The sequence below is a fragment of the Perissodus microlepis genome, chromosome 22, assembly GCF_051167445.1.
Source record: "Perissodus microlepis isolate ML-2025 ecotype Zambia chromosome 22, ASM5116744v1, whole genome shotgun sequence".
NCBI classification, from domain to species: Eukaryota; Metazoa; Chordata; class Actinopteri; order Cichliformes; family Cichlidae; genus Perissodus; species Perissodus microlepis.
Genome location: NC_140481.1, coordinates 19,030,427 through 19,051,790, shown reverse-complemented (window position 1 = coordinate 19,051,790; position 21,364 = coordinate 19,030,427). Strand labels below are relative to the sequence as shown.

Sequence of the window (21,364 nt, the reverse complement as noted above, 5' to 3'; positions counted from 1 at the left end):
GACCACCGGGGCAGACGCAATGAAGAAAGTAGGCATAGAAGAGGAGACTTGATCCTTTATTTTATTTTTTTATTCACTAGGAAGTGTATCTCACCATCTGATTTTATGAGTGATTTCCAGGTGGGAGAAAACAATTCTATAAACCTGTTTTATTAAATGATTTCAAAAACTGTGGGCAAAACACAAAACGTGACAAAGTTCAACGCTTTAATGGCTGATTGGTAAACATACCAAAGAGGAAATGGTTGAAAACACACAGAAAATACAGAACAAATCACACATCAAAGCATTTTCTGATCTGATGACAGCCCTTTTCCTTTGGCAGTGCAGTAGCTGACGTTTGGTTTACAGTTTGTACACAAAAACAACCTGGAATTTGGGGTTTGGGTAAAAAAAACAAAAAGAGCATGCAGTGAAACTGGAAAAGCGCTGTTTTGGATTAGCATGAGTACTTCAGTAAGCATTCACAGACATTGTTATTTTAATCAGAAACACAAATGCTAATGGTAGCAAGCAAAGCCTTTGATTGTATTTGCAGTTTTTACAGTTTTAGGAAAAGATGGTGAAATGGATTGCCGCACACCTTTTCTATAACATAAACCAGGTTTATGCTTTGCTCAGAAAAGGAATATATTAATGTATATATTTAATAAAGTTTGGGCCCATGCCAACATCACAGGATCCTGCTATTTGTCTTGGGAGACCTGCATACTGCATGCATGAAGTGCCAGTGCCAGCACGTATGACGTCACACCACACGAGCACATGTGAAACCAGTATACAGTATACTCCAGCACACAATGAGTCAAAGCACCAGCCAGTCAAGATCTTAGAACAGCGGTCCCCAACCCCCAGGCCACGGACCGGTACTGATCTGTGATTCGTTTGGTACCGGGCCGCGAGAGTTGAGGCTCGGGTGTGAAATTTATGGTTTTCAGGATTTTTATCAGTTTTTATCTTTATTTATTTATTGTTTTTATCACTAACTCAGTTTCCCTGGATCTTTTCCCGTTTTATGAATAAATCTTCTTTTTTTTGGTACCGGTACTGGTTTTATTTTTTTGTATTTATCCGCAACACCTTAAATGCCGTGAAAATATTGTCGGACATAAACCGGTCCGTGGCGCAAAAAAGCTTGGGGACCGCTGTCTTAGAAATCTGAAATTTGACCAAAAAAAGGTATTTGTAAATGCAAACAAAGCTTGTTATATATTAATTTCTCAAAATGTTTGTTTTAAGTGAAAAAAATACCACCATGGCATCTAGAGCAGGGCGATATGACCAAAAATATTTATCACGATATACATTTGAAAATTTGCGATAACAATATAACTGATGATATAATTGACACTAGACAAAATACTTTACAACTCCACAACTTTATTAGTGCAAAAAAAACCCCCATCAATGTATTTTCACTTAAACAAGCGGCTGTTTTTTATGTTCATTAAAGTTATATAAAAATTTAACAGTGCAAATTCCTTGCTGACAGTTTAACCAAAAGGTATTTCCAGTGGAAATCGGCCAACATATCCTCAGCGTAACCATGTATAATATCCACAAAAAAAGAGGTTAATACACACACAATACGGTAATATTATGTTGAAGCACAGTACGTATCACTCCGCGAGGCTCCTGCCTACGATAGCCGTAATGCTCCGACAATCCATCAAGCGGTGCGGGTTCGTAGCTTCCCATATGGAAAAGATATATATAAATCTTAGAAAGTTTGTATCTGTCTTGTGTGAAACTTGTATGAAAAGCGTACAAGAGTGAAAACAGATATAAGATCCCTTGAAAAATTATATAATGAAACTTGTATGTTTTGGATACTTACTAAAACAATATATGAAAGTAATGAGAAAGTGGCCACTTTCATGAGTAAATCATATAAGTTTTTACTGTTTCTTTTCCATATGGGTTAGCAAAGTCGTACTAAAACATTTGACAGATTTTTGAGCGCCGTGTACCACATAAAATCGTTTCGAGGTCAGTAAACACAACCAGAATTCATACATAAGCAACACGGGATTATAAGCAGGGGTGCACATAAGTGGTCCGCAGGTGCGCATTCGCTGTCAAAATAAGACGCGCACCAGAAAAGAAGTTGAAACGCACGTTTCCGTACATATAAAAGGCACTGTTGTTGTCCGCTAGAGTGGGATTTTCACGGCATATTCTGCACCACATCTCTGAGCGTTCATCATTGGTTTGAAGCCAGCTCACCTCCTGCAACCACTTTTCCGAGAATACGCGCTTCTTTCGCGGTTCGGACTCCTTCTGACATTTCTTTGGAGGTGGAGGAAAACCAAAGTAATTGCTTAAAGGAGCTTGCTTCTTCGACATCTTTAAGAGTTCTAAACAAATGTCTGTCCTCCTCCAGAAAATCTTATGTATGCAAACGCGCATTGCACCTTCTTATCTGGTGCGCATCTTTTTTTTTGACAGCGAATGCGCACCTGCAGACCACTTATGTGCACCCCTGATTATAAGGGGCACTGTTGATTTTCATAAAAATCAAAGGATTGATTTTAAGTGTGCCGTATTTTCCAAAAAACACGGTAATAACGACGGCCCGGTAGCATGCTCTACCAAAAATAGTGCTTTATTGTGTATCATACGGACGATAGCTAAACCAGTTCCACACCACTGAAGTTGCAGCATTTTTACAAACCAATTCTGGTTCAGCCGTTTCATTCAACGATCCGCTTTCGCCCTTCTCATTCTCCATCGCCACCATGCTTTTTCCGCCATGTGCGTATGAAAACATAGGCACTGCGCATGCGTGTTTTACCCATATTCTATCGCGATATTTCATTTTCATACCGTTGCCCAACATTATATCGGTATTACCGTGAACGGTATGATATGGCCCAGCTCTAATGGCATCTCTGTTTGGGGCTTTCTGCTTGAGTGGAAGACACATGAACTGCATGGACATGAACAGCATTAAGGTTTTGCCTGCAGAAAAATTGTATTCAATCATTTAATTGTATAAAAGACACATTGTATTTGTTTTCTTGGTGTGCATTTGTGGCATTTCCATTCTTTTAGGGTTAAATGCACATTAGAGAGCTGGGTGTGCTTAATGATACCCACCTGGTTGTGCCTACAGTAGCTGCAGTTTTAAACAAGCAGTATATTTACACATATATCAGTGACTAATGCACGGCCACTGTACGTCACTGCAGAACAATATGGCTAGTCTGTGAATTGTCAGATTGCTAAGCTCAAGAAGCAAAATGTTGGCTCTTTCCTCAAGAATCCTTGCATCGCTTTAAACAAACTGCTTTCCTTGGCTTAATAAAGACTTAAACTGACATGAGTGATGGAAGAGACTGACATGCAATCGAGCTCTCTTAATTGAGTTTGATGCTCCCTGATTATGACTTTAATTCATATAATTAAAAAAAAGTTCACATGGTAGTTGTAGTAATTTGTGTTGCTTTACTCTGGTCTTAATTACATTATCGAAGTGAGTGTAAACAAACTGTCTGTGGTCTGGCCTCTTGCGGTGCTCCAGTGTCACAAAATTATTAGAAAATTTCTCCGCCACCTCGCTGAATTAGCGCTCGCAACTCACTGAAACCAATGAGCCAGAAGCGACGCGATCGCTCAGGAGCCACACATCACCGGCTGACGACTGCAATCACTGATGGGAGAAGACGGGCTTGGATTCAACCAGGCTGCCGCCAGGATGTAGTGTCAGTGAGGGATTGGCCATGAAGGAGTGTTGATAGCTAAAACATTTACCGTGAATCCAGCTATAGTCATTTTTCACACGGGCGAGGCATCATTGATCAGGACGATATCTCACGCAGGGGAAAGTGTAGTTAAAGGCACATGTTTAACAAGCTTCACCGCCATTTTCCAAAAACGGTCACAGAAAGACTTACCATTAATATTCCGAGCAAAGACAGAGCCCCTTTCCATTTCTCAGATCTGTCTTTTGTCAGAGCGTTTTTCTTATAAAACACCTTCCTCGTATCGGACGACGTTATCATGCGAGATTCTGCTCTTTGATGTAGAAATTAGCTCCGCTTTGAGTCCTAATGATTCTTATCTTTTACTATCATCCTGCCCGTGTCCCTTTAAGACAATGCCACTGTGCAATAAGAAGGAAAGCCCAAGCCTCCAATAACACTACCACTAATGGAATTGCAATATGCAAAGCTATGCTAATTTTATGCATACTGTCAACCTACATAGTGGCCGTTCTTCATCCGTTTCAAAAGATGCGACTGCAATTAGACGACAGCTGATTGAAATCATTTGCCTTTTTATGATTCCGTTACTTTTGAGAGCTGACAGTGTGTTGTACAATTCACTGACAGTATGTTTTTACCGCACGCACAGATTAACTGCTAATATTGACCCTGACGCAAACCAACGGGTTGTACATTTCAAACGAGATGCTCGCTATCGTGCCGGTTTGCGTGCGGTGTGTCATTTACCGTAGTCCCTGATTACCTGATGATTTATGCTTTATATAAGGCTCAGGGAGCTTTCAAAGACACACGTGTACCATACCTTTACAGTGACTTAACATGTCTGAGACAGAGGAATTGAAATGATAGTTTAAGGGCTGCAGGGAAAAGAGAAGACTTATCAGTTAAGACTTGCTTTGTATGTAGGATATTTTTCCCCTTCTCTCCTTGGAAGGCAGGGTGCAGTTGATGAATTCTTAAGCAGATCTTGCTGATAATTGTATTTCATAACTGTCATGTGGAGAGGGACTGTCCGCTGAGAAGCTATTTGTGTCACTGCATCTCTCTCTCGCTCTGTCTCTCCCCCTCTCTCTCTCTCTGCAGCCTCTTCAATAAAACTCAAATCACGACAGAGATTGTTAAGTCTACCTCCAAGATTATTAAATCCAAATGGAGAATTTATGGGTGACACTTCATAACAATTAATCTGAGATGCTTGATTAATAAAGTTCGCCCACCCCAGCCCCCCCTCTCATTCTCTTCTTCTTCTACTTCTTCTTTCTCGCCCTCCCCATCACTAAAGTTGTCCTGTTTGAGTGGGATGGAGGAGGAGGGGAAGAGACGTACGGGTGGCAGGATGGTTGTCACGGACGACATGAGTGTCATTCTTTTTGATTAATGGAGCATTGTGACCCCGCCCCTAACCCCCCACCACCACCAACACGCACACACTCACACACGCCTCTTTCCCGAGCATGCCCACTCTCACCTCTGCTAGGGCCCCCCACACATCCGCCTTCAATAACAGGTAAAAATAGATGTGGGCCAAGTTATGCTCTCCCATTTACTCCTTTACTAGACATGATTTGATGGGGGGGGCAGAGATAGGAAGGACAGAAAGAGACAAAAACTACACAAAGGGCAGGAAGATGGAAAGAAGGATAGAAGTGAAAAGGACAAAAAAAATTTAAAAAGATGGACCTGTTTAAAAAAATCTGAGAGAAGGGGTGAAATGGTTAATAAATAAGGCTAAAAAGGAAAAAAGCAACAGAGGAGACAGAAAGACAGGATTTTTTGGAGAATGTCACCTACCTAACCTTGTCACCATGTTAAGTCAGCTGTGATTAATTAGTTGAATGAGACTGAGCAATTAGGTCAGGAGTTTGGGTGTGTATGAGTATGCGTGTGTGTGTGTGTTCATGCATAACTTTTATTTATTTATTTATATCAAGACCATTTTATTGCCAAACGACAGAATCTGGGAACAGAAACACTTTTTCTCCTTTATTTGCCTCCCTGACAGCCTGTTTCCACTGCTCACATGCTCCGCTTGAATCGCAGACACGTTTAAGTAGCGAAAGCCCATGTACAATTTCAGGCACTTTCAAAAACACAACGTAGATGTTTTTGCATTAATAATCTTTGAGATTTGTACGTCTCCACGTGCAGGTTTGCCGAGATTTCAGGTTTTGCTGTAGATTTATTTACAGCTGGTGCTTTGTTTGCGATACATAAAACCGAGGCAAACATCTCGATGCGCAAAGGCTCTGTGACGTATTACGGCTAAACTGTGGCCCTAGATTCGTTTAAACGAATGTGAGGATAAGAAAACCCTGGGACAAATCCTTGAACCAGTAAAGGCTTACAAAAGATCATATTTAACAATGATGGCTATATATTTTCCTTTTTGCAATTAAAGAGTCCCTCTGTGTAATTTAATGCTTCTTTTCAAGTGTCGGCTCCCCTGAGACTTGGCCTGTAGCTATGCCATCGCTCTTGGTGATTATCATTAATGAATGTCGGCGAGGACCATCCCTCAATGTGACTAGGGAGGAAACACAAGCCCTAATTAAAGGTTCCTATTCATAAATATATGCCTCAAACTACACAGATCGACCGGCGCTATGCACACAAGTCATGTTAATGTCAGAAAAGCACCTTTTTAAGAGCATTTTCTCCCTTAATGTACGACACACCAGCTGCGGTGACAGATTTTAGCAGCCGAAAGCCCCGCAGCGAGGGATGTGTGCAATATGAGATTCGCAGATTTAAATTCAAGAGTAAAAGGAAAAGATTAGGACGCCCTAATTTGACACACGAGAGGACCTGATGACAAAAAGGCTCGATTTCTATCTGTCTATCTATCGTCTTACTGCCCGAGTTAGCATTAAGATGTAGTTCTTGCAGACTGCTTTAGGTTTTACCGCACGCGGTTGAAAGGAGCTCATTGTGCTCAGAAGTCAAAATGTAAAAAAATTCATAAAACAAAATGTTATACAGGTTTACATGACGTCACTGGAGATGAAAGTAATCCCGATTGCTTGTGTACTCTCGCTGAAAATCATTTTAAATTGCTCTAAATGTGGACTGACGACTGCTCTCGTAAACCCAATTGGTTGCGTTGTCACACCAGTTTCCCAGACAAAGCTACTGGTAATTGTTATGTGAAGAAGATAATGTTAACACTGAGGATAATATTCCACATTCTGTCTGAATGTTCTTTTTTCTCCCCCCTCCCTCACTGACATTCGAAAACTCTTGTCGGAAAAAGAGCTGGGAGAGACAAACATTTGGCTGCTTCTCTTTCCTCCTTAATGGCTGAAAAATGCTAATTGGCGCGCACGTGTCAAGGAAAACAAAAGGCAAGGGAGGAGGAGAGGGAAGGAATGTGCGTGTCAGAGAGGCTGGTATTTTGAAATGTGAAATATGTCACTTTCTTCAGCCAAGTTGGGACGGATTTTTAGCAAGGTTGTTTGAGGAAGCGGGAAATCTCGTCGTTTACACCGTTTGCCTGAGTAGCGTTTGACCCGTGGTGGTGTGTAGCGTTTAAATAGTTGTTGTTTTTTCTTTTTTTTGGGGGGGGGGGGGGAATCTACCACATTGCATCCTGATGCTCTGCATTTACTTTGCTCATACTTTGTTTCCGCCACAGCTAATGTAAACAAGCTGAAGCGGCTCAGTTCAGGTTCTGCGTGCTGTAAAATAACACCTCGAATCCCTCCGAGACTCCAATCCTTTAATAAACTTGCATCTGTCACCGCTGCACCGCACTTCATCACGTTCTTCGTCCAAACTGACAGAATCAAAAAAAAAAAGCCCAGGTGGGGATTACAAACCTTTAATTGCATTGTCAAAACTACAGCAGCACATTTTTTTAAACTCTTCACTTTAAACAAGTCATGGAAAAAGTAAATCTCTATATCAAAAATATAAAAAAAAAAAAAAACCCTCTCCTTCACTCCATACTCACACTTGGCATTTTAATTATGCAGTCTTATCTGATAGATGTGGAGATATATCTCGTGTCAAAGTTGGAGCCTGTTCTTTATTAATTTTTTATTATATATTCTTATATTCGGGCTGTCAATGATTGTCGGGAATCTGATAGGACCCTTCATTGATTGAAGATTATTCAAGATTATGAGGAGAGGTATTATCATAAGCCGTGAGCTTTCAACATTCGAAATCTTAACTTATTTGAACGATTCTAAAAGCAAAGATTACACCCTATTTCGGTCCACTATGAATGCGTTTATGAGTCCAGCAGTGTGCCCTGCAGACGGTAACAACACCCCCAATAGCAAATCTGCAGTGCACTTATCATACTTGTATGCCAGCAGAGCCCAAACCTTTTGACATCAGAGGTCTTTGGCTGCAAAAAGCTTGAACGGTTAGCCACAGGCCAAAAATATGCAACGCCGCATTAATTATTTATAAATATTAAGAGGAAGGCATTAAATTCATGCTTTTTTCCAGCAGGATTTTTTTTTTCCAATAATCTTCGCCATTAGCATGATTACATAAAATAGATCCTTAAACTGAAATGATAAGCATAGATTTTTCAGAATAAAAGCACAAATGAATGCCTAAGGGTAACAGATATGTTTCTAAAATGTGAATAAAGCAATCCTGCAGATTATGTTAGTCTCAAAACCTTTTTAGTATTAATAATTTATCCGCTGATATACATTTATAGTTCTGGTGTGTTAACTATCATTTAGCTTATTATTAAACTAACTGTTGGTGTGGTCCATTGTGTAATTCATCAAATGGGAAAAAATTCCAACAATTCCTTGTTAAAGTACTAAAGACATTTACATTTTTTTTTATCTCTCAGATATATAAAAGTTATACATTTTGTATAAAAGTTTCCCATTTAAAACAAAAGTCAAACAAACTGTAAATTAAAGTGGCAGAATTTACAGAAGGTCACAGTTTGCGTAGCCTCAATACAAACTGACACTGCCCACCCTCCCCAAAGTAAAATGTAAACAAACCGTGTGTGGCCTAAACACATATTTTTATTTATTTATTTTATTTCGATTTTTTTTCCCCCAACAATGCTTTCTAAGATGCTGACTACGATGACAAAGATGATAACAAATGGAGCACAAGAGTTGAAATAGTACTGAAGGAAAAGATAAAAGAGGAAGAAACTAAAAGAGGATAAGTGGAAGACAATGGATGGATGAATGGATGTTTACTGTGTTGTGTGTTTGAGTGCCAAGTACGAGGGTACTGTGCACAAATTTGATCAAAATGTGAAAGCACAAACCTCGAGGCATAAGTGGATTTATTCACTTTTTTAACAACTTTAGATTCTACAAAAATTTATTAGACGGCGTCCAAAACTAGGTCTAAATAGTAACAGAGCCCTGCTGTTGAGCTCTCTTATCATTAGTATAAACTGAATTTAAAAATGATCATTACACTGCCTGGAAACAGTAAACAAATACACATATAATTTCCTACTTTTTCCTCAGTGTTCTTTATGTATACGCCAGTCCGGCATATAATTCACAGATTACTTATGACTGCAGCTAGAGCAACAACACAGTCGTTATTAAAAGTAACAGCATTCGCTCGGCAAAATAATTGCGTTTGGCATTATTTGGTCATCTGAGACTATCAGTGTTTTCAAAGTGCCTCACCTGATTTGACAACCCGCAGGACTTGTTTGCATTGTGATCCGCTAGACTGTATAAACAGCTTTGCTTTGCATCATCATGTCAGACCTAGAAAGAGGAAAAGGAAGGAGACAAAAGGAAGAAAAAACTATAACGTATGTAGATATACACAGAGGCTGCATGGATGTTCTCACAGCTCTGAGAGGCTATCTCCATGCAGAAAACGCGTGACATGTCATCGTGCTGTCAGTGAGCTGTAGTTAAGTGGAGGAAGGTGCTTTGTGTGTACAAGTTGGGGGTGGGAGGCAGGAAACAACCGTTTCTGTGTTTGGCAATTCTCGTTCGCACACATGGACACGAGTGGCTGAATCACAGTTAGAGGATCTACTATAGCGAGCAGTTTGGATCACAATCTCCAAATCGCAAGACACCGACTTTCACTTGTACACCTAACACCCTATATGTTAGGTGAGAGGTTACACGGAGAGGGGCATTTATTAAAACGTGTGTGTGTGTGTTTCAACAGGCTGTTGAAATTCAGCTCCAAGGTCACTAACGTATACGCGTCCTCTAACAAGATGAGGGAATAAGAGAAAAAGATGGGATAAGACACAATACTGCAGCGTCTCATGTGCATGTGCAGGGATGTTTTAAGTGCTGAGATGGCTCTCTGCCCTTTTCCCTGAACCACACGTCCCCACCCCGGCCTCAGATCAGCTCTTGCACGGCCGTCTCCTCTCTAAGCCTTTTGCTGCCCCTCTGCAAAATTCTTACAGATGCAAAAGATCAAAAGTTAATGTCACTTAATCTATAAAAAAAATTTTTTTAAACAACTATTACATTCTTTCTATTTCATATTTCATCATTATTGACTCAATTCAGATTAGATTAACGTGACCTCTTTGTAGCATTTTAAAGTTCAGCATATATCTGAAAATGTAAAACTAATCAAACTTTTTTTTTCATTATACTGGTATTGATGCTTATTACTGTTTTTTAGCAGTGGATTAGTTTGTGGCGGTGGCTATTACTGCATTAATAACTTCATCACAAAACACAGCAATGCAGCATAAACATATATACGAATAAGCAAAGGTAAGATGTTTACTAGTTAGTTAATGGCAACAATCAGAATTATTATAATGAGGATAACATATACTACAAAACAATAGATATTAAATCGTTACATTTGTTTTCCAGTAAATGTGTGTTCACGTTCAAAAATGTAGGAAATGAAACCTACTAATCAGTCTAAATAAACAGAAATGTGTGTGTGTGTGTGTGTGTGTGTATTTATATTCCACAGCTGTGTTAGCTTTATATGAAAAGCACCATAAGATGGAGAAACGCAGCTCTCCTGTCTGTCCGCAGACTCTGAGATGGAAATATTAGTGACGTAAGTCTGTTCCATCAATCAGCAGCCAGGCAGGGACAGACAGATGTTGGGGCGGTACTTGGTATTTCTTTTACCATATAATAAGCCACCTCAGACGTGTTCCCTGCGCAGATTAGGAGTTCTGCAGACAGATAGGAGGCTTGCTCCAAAATAAACTCGTCAGTCGAGAAGCAGAAAACTTCTCTGCTGTTCGTGATCCATACTTACTACCCGGTCACTGTGAAAACGCCAAATTACCTGAAGGATAAATTAGGAAACTCACCCGGAATTAGTCAAAGCGGGAGTGGAACGGCTGGGAGATTTGTTTTGGGGTTTTTTTTTAATCCAGTTTCTTCCTTGATCCGGTCCAAAGCCTCTGCTTTACAGCCTGAACTGAAGCCGGTGTAGCTGGATGAATAATAAGTCCGACGCCTGGCTGCAGACGGAGCGCACACAGTCTGTGCCAGATTTCATGGCATCCAAGTTATGCTGTGATTATCACCGCACCCTCTATCGGGCTCAGTGTAAAGCAAATTTCAGACTTTTCCTCCTCTCCTTCACCGTGCTCCTCGGCGCTTGCCGCATCAGTCGGCTATACCATGATGCCTCATTAGAAATAACACTAGCCGAGATTGTGTGCTCTTTATAAACACTTTATGGTGGATAATAGTTAGGATGGAGTGTAGGCTATTAATGGAGCCTCTTGCGGATTCAGAGCCCCTCCCCTTCCCTCACCAGAAGCCCCACTTAAAAAAGGTGTAACGAATCGATCTTCAGCCTTCTTTGTCCCCCTAAAGAGGTCACCAAAAATATCCACATATTTTGGTTTTGTTTTTGCAAAACTTTGAGACCAAAAACTGACAAAGGAAATGCTGCAGCAGCATCTTATCTAGCTGAAAACTCAAGTGCAAACATTATTTTTTTCCTGTTCTCCAAGTAAAACGTTGAAAGAAATTTATATTCTTATACATTATTAGAAAAAAACCCTCCAGATTCCAAGCTGCATGTAGTTGAATTATTGTGTGTTTGATGCTTGAAGTTGCAAATCTAACAGTTAGCCTGGCCTGAATGAGCTGTTCTCCTGGCAAATATCTTCTTTATTATGTAGGATCAATAACATCTGCCTGGTGCTTCAAAAAAGAATCTACAAATGTATTTTCTGTAGGTAAAAGATATGCCCCGAGTCCTCATTTCACTTAAAACTTTATTTGGCTGTAAGTTTGTGTGACTGTTACATCAAATATCTCTCTCACACAAACATACACACACACACTTTTCCAGGCACCTCTCATTTCTATTGTCTGGGAACAAGGTTGCACATCGCCTCCTCCTGTGTCCAGGAACAGGACGCACCTTTCTTGGGGACAGCAGGGCGTTGAAATGAAAGCCGTCCCAGTGAACAATTAACAGCCGCAGATTGACAGGTGGGCTCTGACTGTCAGGGTGACGCTTGTGGAGGGGTGGAGTAAAGGAGAGGCCGGAAAGGCAGCTGGATGTGTCTGTCTATCAGTGGGAGCTGTCGGAACGCACCACGCATCACCAATGTGCGCACATTTCACTGCGGAGAAATATCCGGGGACGCTCCTCCTTGCGCCTTTAAAATAAATAATAACAATAAATAAAAATCAGGGAATAATAACAGCTGAGACCCGGAATCTGCTCGCTTTTTTCCCTCTTTCTATCTTTTTTTTCTGTGATGACTTTGTGACAAATTCGTCAAGTGTCCGTGTTGACAGTCGGGCGGTAAGCGTATGTGAGTAGCCTGTTTCTTTATCCAGTGGGTGCTTTCAGGGAGATGGGATGTGAGTTGATTGCTCCGGGGTTTCCACACGCTCACACTTGACTGATTGACATACACCCAGCCCGCCTAACGTGTCACTCTTTCCTCTCCTTTTTTCTCCCCTCCTGATTTCCTCCTATAGCTGGAGGAGACCGGAGCTGTGGCACCTGGACGGAGGGAGAGATCGCAGTTTTGGACTCATCTTCACCGCGGAGTGTGAGTTAATACGCACGAGCCGGATCTCCGTTTTCTTCACTCTTGCTGTTTACGGGGGGGTGAAATTGTTCAGCCAGCGGGGCTGACGTATTTTTGATGGAAACGAGGCGACTGGCTTCAGGCAGCTCTCCCATATAATCCCTGCCCGACAGACTGAGATCCGCACGGAGCTTTCTGCTAGTTTTCAGCACGCCAGCCTGCGATGAGTTCTTCTGGCAGAAGTTAAAGGACGAGCCCCCATTTTTTCCTTTTGATTTTCTTTCTTTTTTCTTTTTTCTTCTCTAAACGATCCGCATCGTTTTCCTCGCCGGACAGCCCGATAATAACAACGATCAAAATAAATCTCAGAAACATTTCTTCAGCATCGTCCCCAGCCGAAGAGCCCAATGAACCGCTGCTGGCTCTGATTTCGTCGCCTTGCGCCGGTTTCCTCTCCAGCTCGTCCGCTATTTTGATCTCTGCATGAAAAGTCCAGCGGAAAGTCTCGCAGCAGCATGCCGAGGAGAAAGCAGCAAGCACCGCGGCGGTCAGCAGGTAAGCCCCGGCTCTGCAACCGAACACTCCCACCCCCCACATCAGAAAGGCTCCAGCACGCACACTTCGCTCCCTCCCCGGGTAGGATACAAAGCCAGGGATCGGCACAGATGTGTCTACCCCGGACAAGTTCACGCAGTAGCTCCAAAGGCCTGATGCAAGACACGATATAAGCGCTCAAAGACCAGACGTCCGTGGCTTATCGGTGAATTGTAGCTCAGAGTGAAGCAAAACAAATGTGAAGTTTAATCTGCGCAGTTTTCAACACTCAACCCAAAATAAAGTTTATTTAAATAACCTAGAGCGTAATCTCCGATCTCTAGTGGGAACGGTAGCGTGTCCTTAGTTTAAGCAGCCATTATTCAGTGCCAACTTTTCCCGTTAGAAGCAAATGCGCTGAGCTGCACTTTAGTTTCAAGCTTTAAATCTGATCCTCCACTAGGTTGCCAGCATCCAAGTTCTCCAAACAAAAGCTCATCTTATCTCATTTTTACAGGCTTACGTGCTTGATGCGTTAGTGTCAGAAAAAAAAATCAAGAAAGAAAAGAAAAAGAAAGAAAGAGGGGGGAAAGGGAAAGTAGCGTATTTTCAGCTTGTGTTCCGCTCTGGGATTGCCATCCTTGATTTGATGCTTGATTGATCGCCTGTCATGCGACTGCCTTTGATCTATTCATTCCTGATAAACATCAGTAAATCATTCACCATAGAGACACGCATGCGCCCGGCAGCTGGACTCCCTCAAAGGATAACTTTTTGGCCCCCGCAGAGGAGCAAAGAAAAGACAAATTGAAAGAAAAGTTCTCAAGCGGGATAAATACTTTGCGTTTAATACCCCAAGGGGGAGGGAACAAGGGAGGAGGGGTGCTGGGGCGTAGCAAGATCACAGGGTGAACTCCTATGGTCACTTCAGACCTGACCTCTGTGTTCATCCTGCAGAAACAGGAAATGCTGTTTAACTCGAGTGCATCTGATATTAAGCATGGATAGAAAAGTGAGGAGAAGTTGTTCTGGAAGTCATTAGAGGAATCTGATTGATTCAGTGTGGTATAAAAATGCAAGTTTAGTATAATCAAACTAACAATTGCTAATTAACTTTTCCAGTTTTGTCGAGGCTGTTTATTAGCTTCCTAAATATGAGATGGAAAACTGTAATCGCACTCTATAAACATAGCTTAATGTGATTTAGAGGAAGGTGTACTGTGAAGTGCCAAAAGTCCTGTTTTCATTTGAGAAAAGGGAAAGATGAAGATGAAGTAAATTCCACTTTAACAGCCTGACTTTTGACAGTCCGGCCTACGTGTTGTCATTAAGTTGACCAGACGTGAGCTGCTCTGCGAGAGAGTCGCATGTTTGCCTGATTCCATTTGATGTCCCTGCGAGAGACGGCTGTGATTGACATGCATTTCCAAATGACGGGGGAAAGAGGAGCCTTTGAAGTTCATGCAGTAATGACCAAAGCCGAATAAAACAGCTGTAGAATGTTAAGCAGGCAGTGGAAATGTGAGGTTAAGCAGACTTAATCAAGGTTGTGACGGGAAGACTTTGAACTCGGTGGGGCTGTAATTTCTAATTGACGCGAGGCTTTACTGATGATAGAGAGAAATGTGTTTGAAGAACAAGCTTGCATGGTGAAAATGAATAGGGGCGGTTTATATACCTCTGCCACAGCTTTGCTAGCGAAAACCCCCCATAGGAGAGCAGAAAACATGGGGGGTGTATGTTTTGTTTTTTCCAGACTCTCCTGGTCATTTGGCTGAGCTCTGAAGTGGCCCCATTCCTGCTCAGCTTTTGAATATTGATTCGATTGTCTGCTTTTTCTGACAGACACATACATCACAGGCAGTAATGGTCAATCCTAACTTGGCAGGCTTTGTCTCGACATTATTTCCAGTACTTGACATACGGTCAATCCAAAAACTTTTAACACCTCCGCTGATGTGCGTGTGCCTGCGTGAGACTGTTTCCTCAGTAAAACGGTGTACACACCTATAAACACAGGCTATTTTTATAATGCATTACCAGATATTTCCACAACCCAGATTTGTCACTTTGGAGTTGCACTGAAACAAAATGTTGCATATGCTCCTCAGAGAGAGAGAGAGCGGGAGACAGGGTTTCAATAGCTCTTTGTATGCCATTTCAAATGGGCTCTGTTTCATCAGTCACAGTGATGATTTTAGACCCTGTAATGGCGCTGTACCCTATCTAGTTTATGACCAGTGACAATACATCAGTGTTCTTTCATTTGGAACCGCATTACTGCATCTGTTAGTTTTGGCAGTTGAGTTCAGTGCAGAGCAATTTGAGCAGTAGAGACTTTTGCTGCAGTCATTTGTCGTCATTTTCATTCTTTCTTTCTTTCTTTTTCCCTTTTCTTTTTTCCGTCTCCCTTCACCAAAGTGCAGCTATGTACATGCATTCCTCGAGTAATTAATGGAAGCTAAACAATGCAGCGATGTAAAGTAACAATAATCAAAGATGAGAATAAACAAGTGTGGTGAGAGATTGATTTGTAAAAATAAACCACACTAAAAGAGCAACCTGTGTGGGTTTTTTTTAATCTTTATACGAACAGTTTGCTGACTGAGCCCATGCTAGCTTAAGGTAAAACAGCTGCAAAGAGTGCATGTGTTGCCATTGTGCCAGTGTTGCTTTAATTTAAGTGCAATTAAAGTCGGGCCTGAAACCATTACCCAACAATTTAAACGTCACCAGCGAGTTTAGTTGCTTATCAAACAATAAAAATATCCAACACTGACCAGATCTTGACTCTTGTTTATCACAGGAAATCCAACATCTTTGGGTTTTGCCTCGTTTGGTCGCATTTTCCTTTGTATTTTTGGACATTTTGCAGATTAACCGATGAGTCGAGATGGTTAGCTAAACCATAAAAGCAGACATTAACTTAAGCTCGTGCCACTTTTTAAAGAAAAGGACCTCTTAGACTGTTCAGTAGCAAGGTTGTCTTCAAAAATGACAGCACGTTCTATATACTAGACCAAGATAACCAGCGTTTAGTTTAATTAGCAGATAGGCGATACTTTATATAACATTTACAGAGAAGCCATAACTCCAGATTTGCCTCGATGCAGAGGTCACAGGTTTGATTGCTGCTTGAAAATTAATGGTATTGCCGCATGTCTCATCCTGCTTCTAGTTTGCCAACCGCGATATCTTAAATCAAACACTGTCACTCTAAGTAATGAATCTGTCAACTAATCATTCAACACGTGAGCGTGATTACAGTGTGACACCGTGTTAAATGTATTCCTCGGGATTTAAAAAGGTCTAGCTTCAAAAAAAGAAAAAAATAAGGACGAAAGGATCGTCTTGATTACGTACCCCGCACCACACTCACTTTTACTGGCTGAAGTAAAAGAGAAAGAGGAAGAGGGAGCACACTGTGAAGTGACCAATCCACTGTGAGCTGAGCAGGATGCAGCTCCATAAATGTCTATATACTCACGCGTGCCCTGTTTTCAGTTCCTGTTCGCTGTTAAAAGCCCAAGTTTCGAAATATTTGATCCTGATCCTGATCCTCATCTCCTCTGACAGCCAAGCGATCAGTTCCTGTGCTGACAGAATTAGTGCAGGTCACGATGAGAGAGAAAGATGCTGCTACGCTGTTAAACATGGCTGCGTGGCCCTTTCAGAAGACAGTAATTGGTTTTCCTTTCCTGCTCTCCTGATAAATTTGTAAGGTAACTGAGTAGGTTTGACTGTGTAGCTAATTAGAAGTTTAGCACTCTAAACATAAATCACTCAGGTTATAATCACAGACTGTGGATGCTGTTCTTTTTTTTCTTTCCTTTTTTTAAATATGCATCATTCGACGTGCGCTGTAAACTAACTTCACTGCTACATTTTAATGATTTCTTTGTAGCTTAGCTCTACACATGTTTAATTAAAGCACCGTGCAGCATTCGGCTACACCGAAGCCACAACAAGCCAGGATGCACACACATTGCCTAGCCCGGTGAGCGTCTTCACTGACATCAGCGGCTGCCTTCTTCTCTCCTAAATAGATTGCCCTATGCTGCCACTATCTCTGCCTCAAAAGGAGTCTCTTAATTATGACTCGGGGGGTGGGGCTTCCCTTCTCCTTGACGGCATCGTTAGCTGTGGTCCCTAATTATCCAGGTAGCTGACAGATCAGTGACAGGTCCACCGATTACTGCTGACAAATTCAGCAAGGTGTCAAGTCTGCAAGCTGCCTTGATAAAAATCAACTCGGTATCACCCGCTTCTCATGTGCCCACCTCAGTTGTTCAAGTGTAAACTCAACAACAGCTGAGGTGGCTCCGAGTTTGCCTGCAGCATCACGTGACAATCAAAAACGCGCCGGTGACAAAGAAGCCGTTGCTCTGATCGTGGGTGACTCGACTCAAGTAGCCATGCGGTAGGCGTTAGAGGCCTTTTAATAGTTTAATGTGAATGCGGCTTTCCGCGAGTGTGAGAAGATTTTCTTAATGCTCTGCCTTTCCCTCTGATCTTTCTGCTAACAGCTTTTTGGTTTGTTTGACAGAGCAGGAACAAAGTTCCTAGCCGAGCAGCATTAATACATTTTGTTGTTGCTACTTGGCATTGTATTCCTCTGCAGGAATTTAGCTCGCGGCGTCTGTCAGCTGAGAAACAAGCACAAAATGATGACTGTTAGAACCTTATGTTAGTTTTATCGGGATGCTTCTGATAATGGATTTAATGACATTTGTCAGGGTTTGAAGCAGTGCTGAGAGGGGAAAAAAACACATGTGGAGTGAAAAGTGTGTTTCTTGCTGTGAATGTGTGTGTGAACCAATCTGCATCACTGGGCAAGATGAGGAGTTTGCTCAGCCCTGTGTGTGTGTGTGTGCGTGTGTGTGTGCGGGTGTGTGTGTGAAATATTCAGATCCTGTGATAATGCAGTGTAGGTAAAGTGTCATTAACAGGTGACATTGACTGAAGGAGTCGGTGGATATATTTGCTATCCCGCACTCTAGTTTCATTTGCATGTGGTGTCAGGAAATCAAAGACACACACTAATACGCACACTCACACAACTCCACTCTCTGTCCTCATCTTCGTGGAGGTTAAGTGACAAATGAAGATCGATGACTGCTCTTATGGAAAAGAGGGTTGAATTGAAAATATGCGGGAATTAGACTCGCCAACCGAGTGAAGACGTAAAGGCATTCAGAGCCGCGGGCGCGAGGTAAAACTATCCCCGAGCTTAATGAGGTTCAGAGGAAGCAGGAAAACCTGGGTTCTCGCTCAAGCGCAAACACGAGGAGCCGTGACAAAGAAATAAAAGGAAAACAAGGTCGTCTTTACAAGAATGAAACCCCCTCTGCCTCGCCGAAACACATCCTGCGCTTATTTGTTGTTTCGGCGCCTGTTTTGGATTCGTAAAGATACCTTGGCTACGATTCAAAACAGCTGCAAAACAAAAAGCCACAATTTACAGTGGGGATATAAAACATTAGGAAGAGGAATAATAAGAAGGAATCCGTTCACATGACTGGACCCGAGGGGGTTTTAGGGCACCGGTTGCTAATTATTGTGAAGCATACATATGAAGGAAGCGTTTTCCTGCTAACTGAGAAAAAGGGAAAAAAGCTGAGTGAGTGGACAAGCAGCGATAACGTCTGTGTATATCCTCAGAAGCAACCAGTGAATCCAAAAACAGCTGATGCAAGATGGGAGTCCTGGAGGCACAGATCAAACATATGACTTTCACACAAGAGAATAGGTGTGACTATTAATATTTTTCTTCCTTTGGTCGTTTGGTTTAGGAAATCAAACCTATCCAGATGAATCTAGCCTTTTACCAAGTTAACCCAAGATTCTCTGTCTTGTTTATCAGGGTGTCATTCCCATCCCGTCTATACATGATTGGCTGCTAAATATTACAGCGATGACACCGCCATCTTTCAGTTCGGAGACTTCACGGACGCTTTTTCAAACCATCGCAAGAAATCTCCAGGCCGTTCAAAACCTCTGCTTCACTGTGACAATCAGGATTTATGGACAGAGCTGCAACTTACTTGAATTGCTCTTATTGCCCACTATTTTCTTTCCCCTGTTACTAATTTTCTCTCAGAAAATAGTCAGTATAATTTCAAGATTACATCTTCTGGTACATTTATTCAATCAGCAATGCAGAACATTCAGTGAACTCTCGTGTATCAGAAAGAAAACCCACCACCAGCGACTGAAAACAACTCTTTTTTTTTTGCATTTGTTTGAAATTAAAATCATTCCCTAATTTATTCATTTGACACAATCGGTTCTTTTATTTGCACATTTTCTTTAAGAACCTAGAAGATCCAGTTAGTAAATGTAACTGAGGCCAACTGAAAATAACCACAGCAAAGCACTGAAGAACTGGTGGGTTGTCAAACCCCCAGAGAGAGGCCAGCTGCACTTACTTTGTTCTACACAAACACCAAACTCAGTTGTGCTCTGTCACTACCTCCGATAACGCTGATAATTAAAGAAGCAGGCAAAAAAAATTATTAGGCCGAGCGTAGACGACGCAAAATGGATGCGAAACAAAAAAACTGAAAGAAAAATGGCCAGTCGTGACTAAATACAGGACGATGGGAGGTCCAGGGTACACTCAGAGGTCAGTGTGTACTCTGGGGAGCACCTGTCTGCCTCCACTATAGTATACACATTGTGATTTGTGTGCTTTGTGTGTCTGTTTCTCTGTTTCCTCATATTTTCTAGCTCACAGCAGAACTGCTTTAGCATGAACGCATGTTGCATCAGTGATTGATTGATAATGCTTGCTGGAACACTGGAGTGACGAGGCTTTATAGATCTGATTCGTCTTTTGCATTTTGCTACGGCGATCTTGGAAATTGCTTTGCAACAACGTTTTCCTTTCATCTCTCCTTAATATACTGGAAATTGCCACGATGGCGGTGCCTGTTGCTGTAATTAGGCGATCGCGCGAGAGATAAAACTGGAGATACATGACCGCAGTGAAAACTATTCTTAGTACTCAGTCAGCTGTGGTAAGAGTGAAAAACTGATGTGATCCTGAGATCTTATAAGAGAATTTGACAATAGCACAGTACAAGGTGTTTTGGGGGTGATTCTATGCAGGCAGTTTTATGTCTCTGTAACCACTAAAATGAAAGGTCATCAAAATAACTGTCCCAAAGAGTTTCAATATGGCTGCCAAGGCTAGCTTCTATAAGGGCTTTGTCTGAGTCGCAACATTCAAAAAAAACAACAGTGTTTAGGTGAGAGAGCGACCACCGGACGGCTGTGCTGTGTGGCCTTGAAGTAGAGTCGCTTCTGTTAAGCAGCCTTGAACATCTGGGTTTAAGAGGGGCGGGTGGGAGAGGGGAAGAAGACAACAGAGGGTCTGAAGAAAAGGTATTAAAAGTGACAGATGAACAAGACTTGGGGAGACGCTCTCCTGCAGCAGCAGCTGTGACTGCTGCCATCGCTCTGACAGGTGTCAATTAAGAATTACTGCAGAGGCCCTGTAGTCATTTTTTTTCCTGCCCTGCTGTCCGTCTGTGCGCCTTTTTGAGAAATAGCGCTTTACCCTTGTCACTGCGTTAGCGCTTAGCCACAGTCGCCCCAGAAAATGAATGCATTGGCTGGCACTCTAATCAATACCCAGTGTATTAGCAATTATTTTGCCCATTGATTTATGTTGGGGCAGCGACTCCCAATGTGTTGTTATTAGCTGCTGATTATATGTGCCTCCACTATACTGCAAGACATGCATGTCAGCACATACGCGTTCTCTGCTGCTGTTAGGCAGATGCATTTTAACCTTAGAGGCAAGTACGCGTTTAAGAATAAAATAGACAAACGAATGCTTTTAATCCTTTCACGTATTTCAAGATATTTAGCAGGTCAATATAACTGTGCTTGCATTGCCTTCTTATGGATGGGCAATAAGCACGGTTTTGGTTTGTGGCTGATAGAGCGATGACACCATCGGCACTTTGGTTGGTTGCTCATCAGTCTCAATGTCTTTCACTGCATATGAAACAACTTGGGGGCTTGACTCTACAGCTAAAACAGGAAAAAGAGTCTCTTTGGCAGGGAAGCGACGGAGGTGAAAAGGGACAGGGACAATAAGCAGAAGCTAAAAAACACAGAAAAGACTGAACCTCAGACG

The 21,364-nt window shown here is 41.8% G+C and overlaps 1 protein-coding gene and 1 long non-coding RNA gene across 3 annotated transcripts in view; one reads left to right on the top strand and one right to left on the bottom strand.

Annotated features, from left to right (window-relative positions):
* Window positions 1–43: 43 nt before the first annotated feature.
* LOC146362950 (uncharacterized) lies at window positions 44–11,459 on the bottom strand. The gene is made up of 2 exons (XR_014799195.1): window positions 10,993–11,459; window positions 44–9,442 (listed from the first exon to the last, which is right to left on the bottom strand). It is a non-coding gene; the product is annotated as an uncharacterized LOC146362950 (long non-coding RNA).
* A 446-nt stretch (window positions 11,460–11,905) lies between these two features.
* Window positions 11,906–21,364, top strand: part of LOC146362949 (teashirt homolog 1-like) — a 31,031-nt gene continuing 21,572 nt past the window's right edge. The window contains exons 1-2 of one of the 2 annotated variants that reach the window (XM_084918873.1): window positions 11,906–12,133; window positions 12,632–13,239. In XM_084918873.1, the coding sequence (XP_084774999.1) occupies window positions 13,200–13,239 (40 nt within the window). In that variant the 5' untranslated portion in view covers window positions 11,906–12,133; window positions 12,632–13,199. Of the gene's footprint in view, window positions 12,463–12,631; window positions 13,240–21,364 lie in introns of both variants that reach the window. The other variant, XM_084918872.1, reaches the window with a different exon arrangement.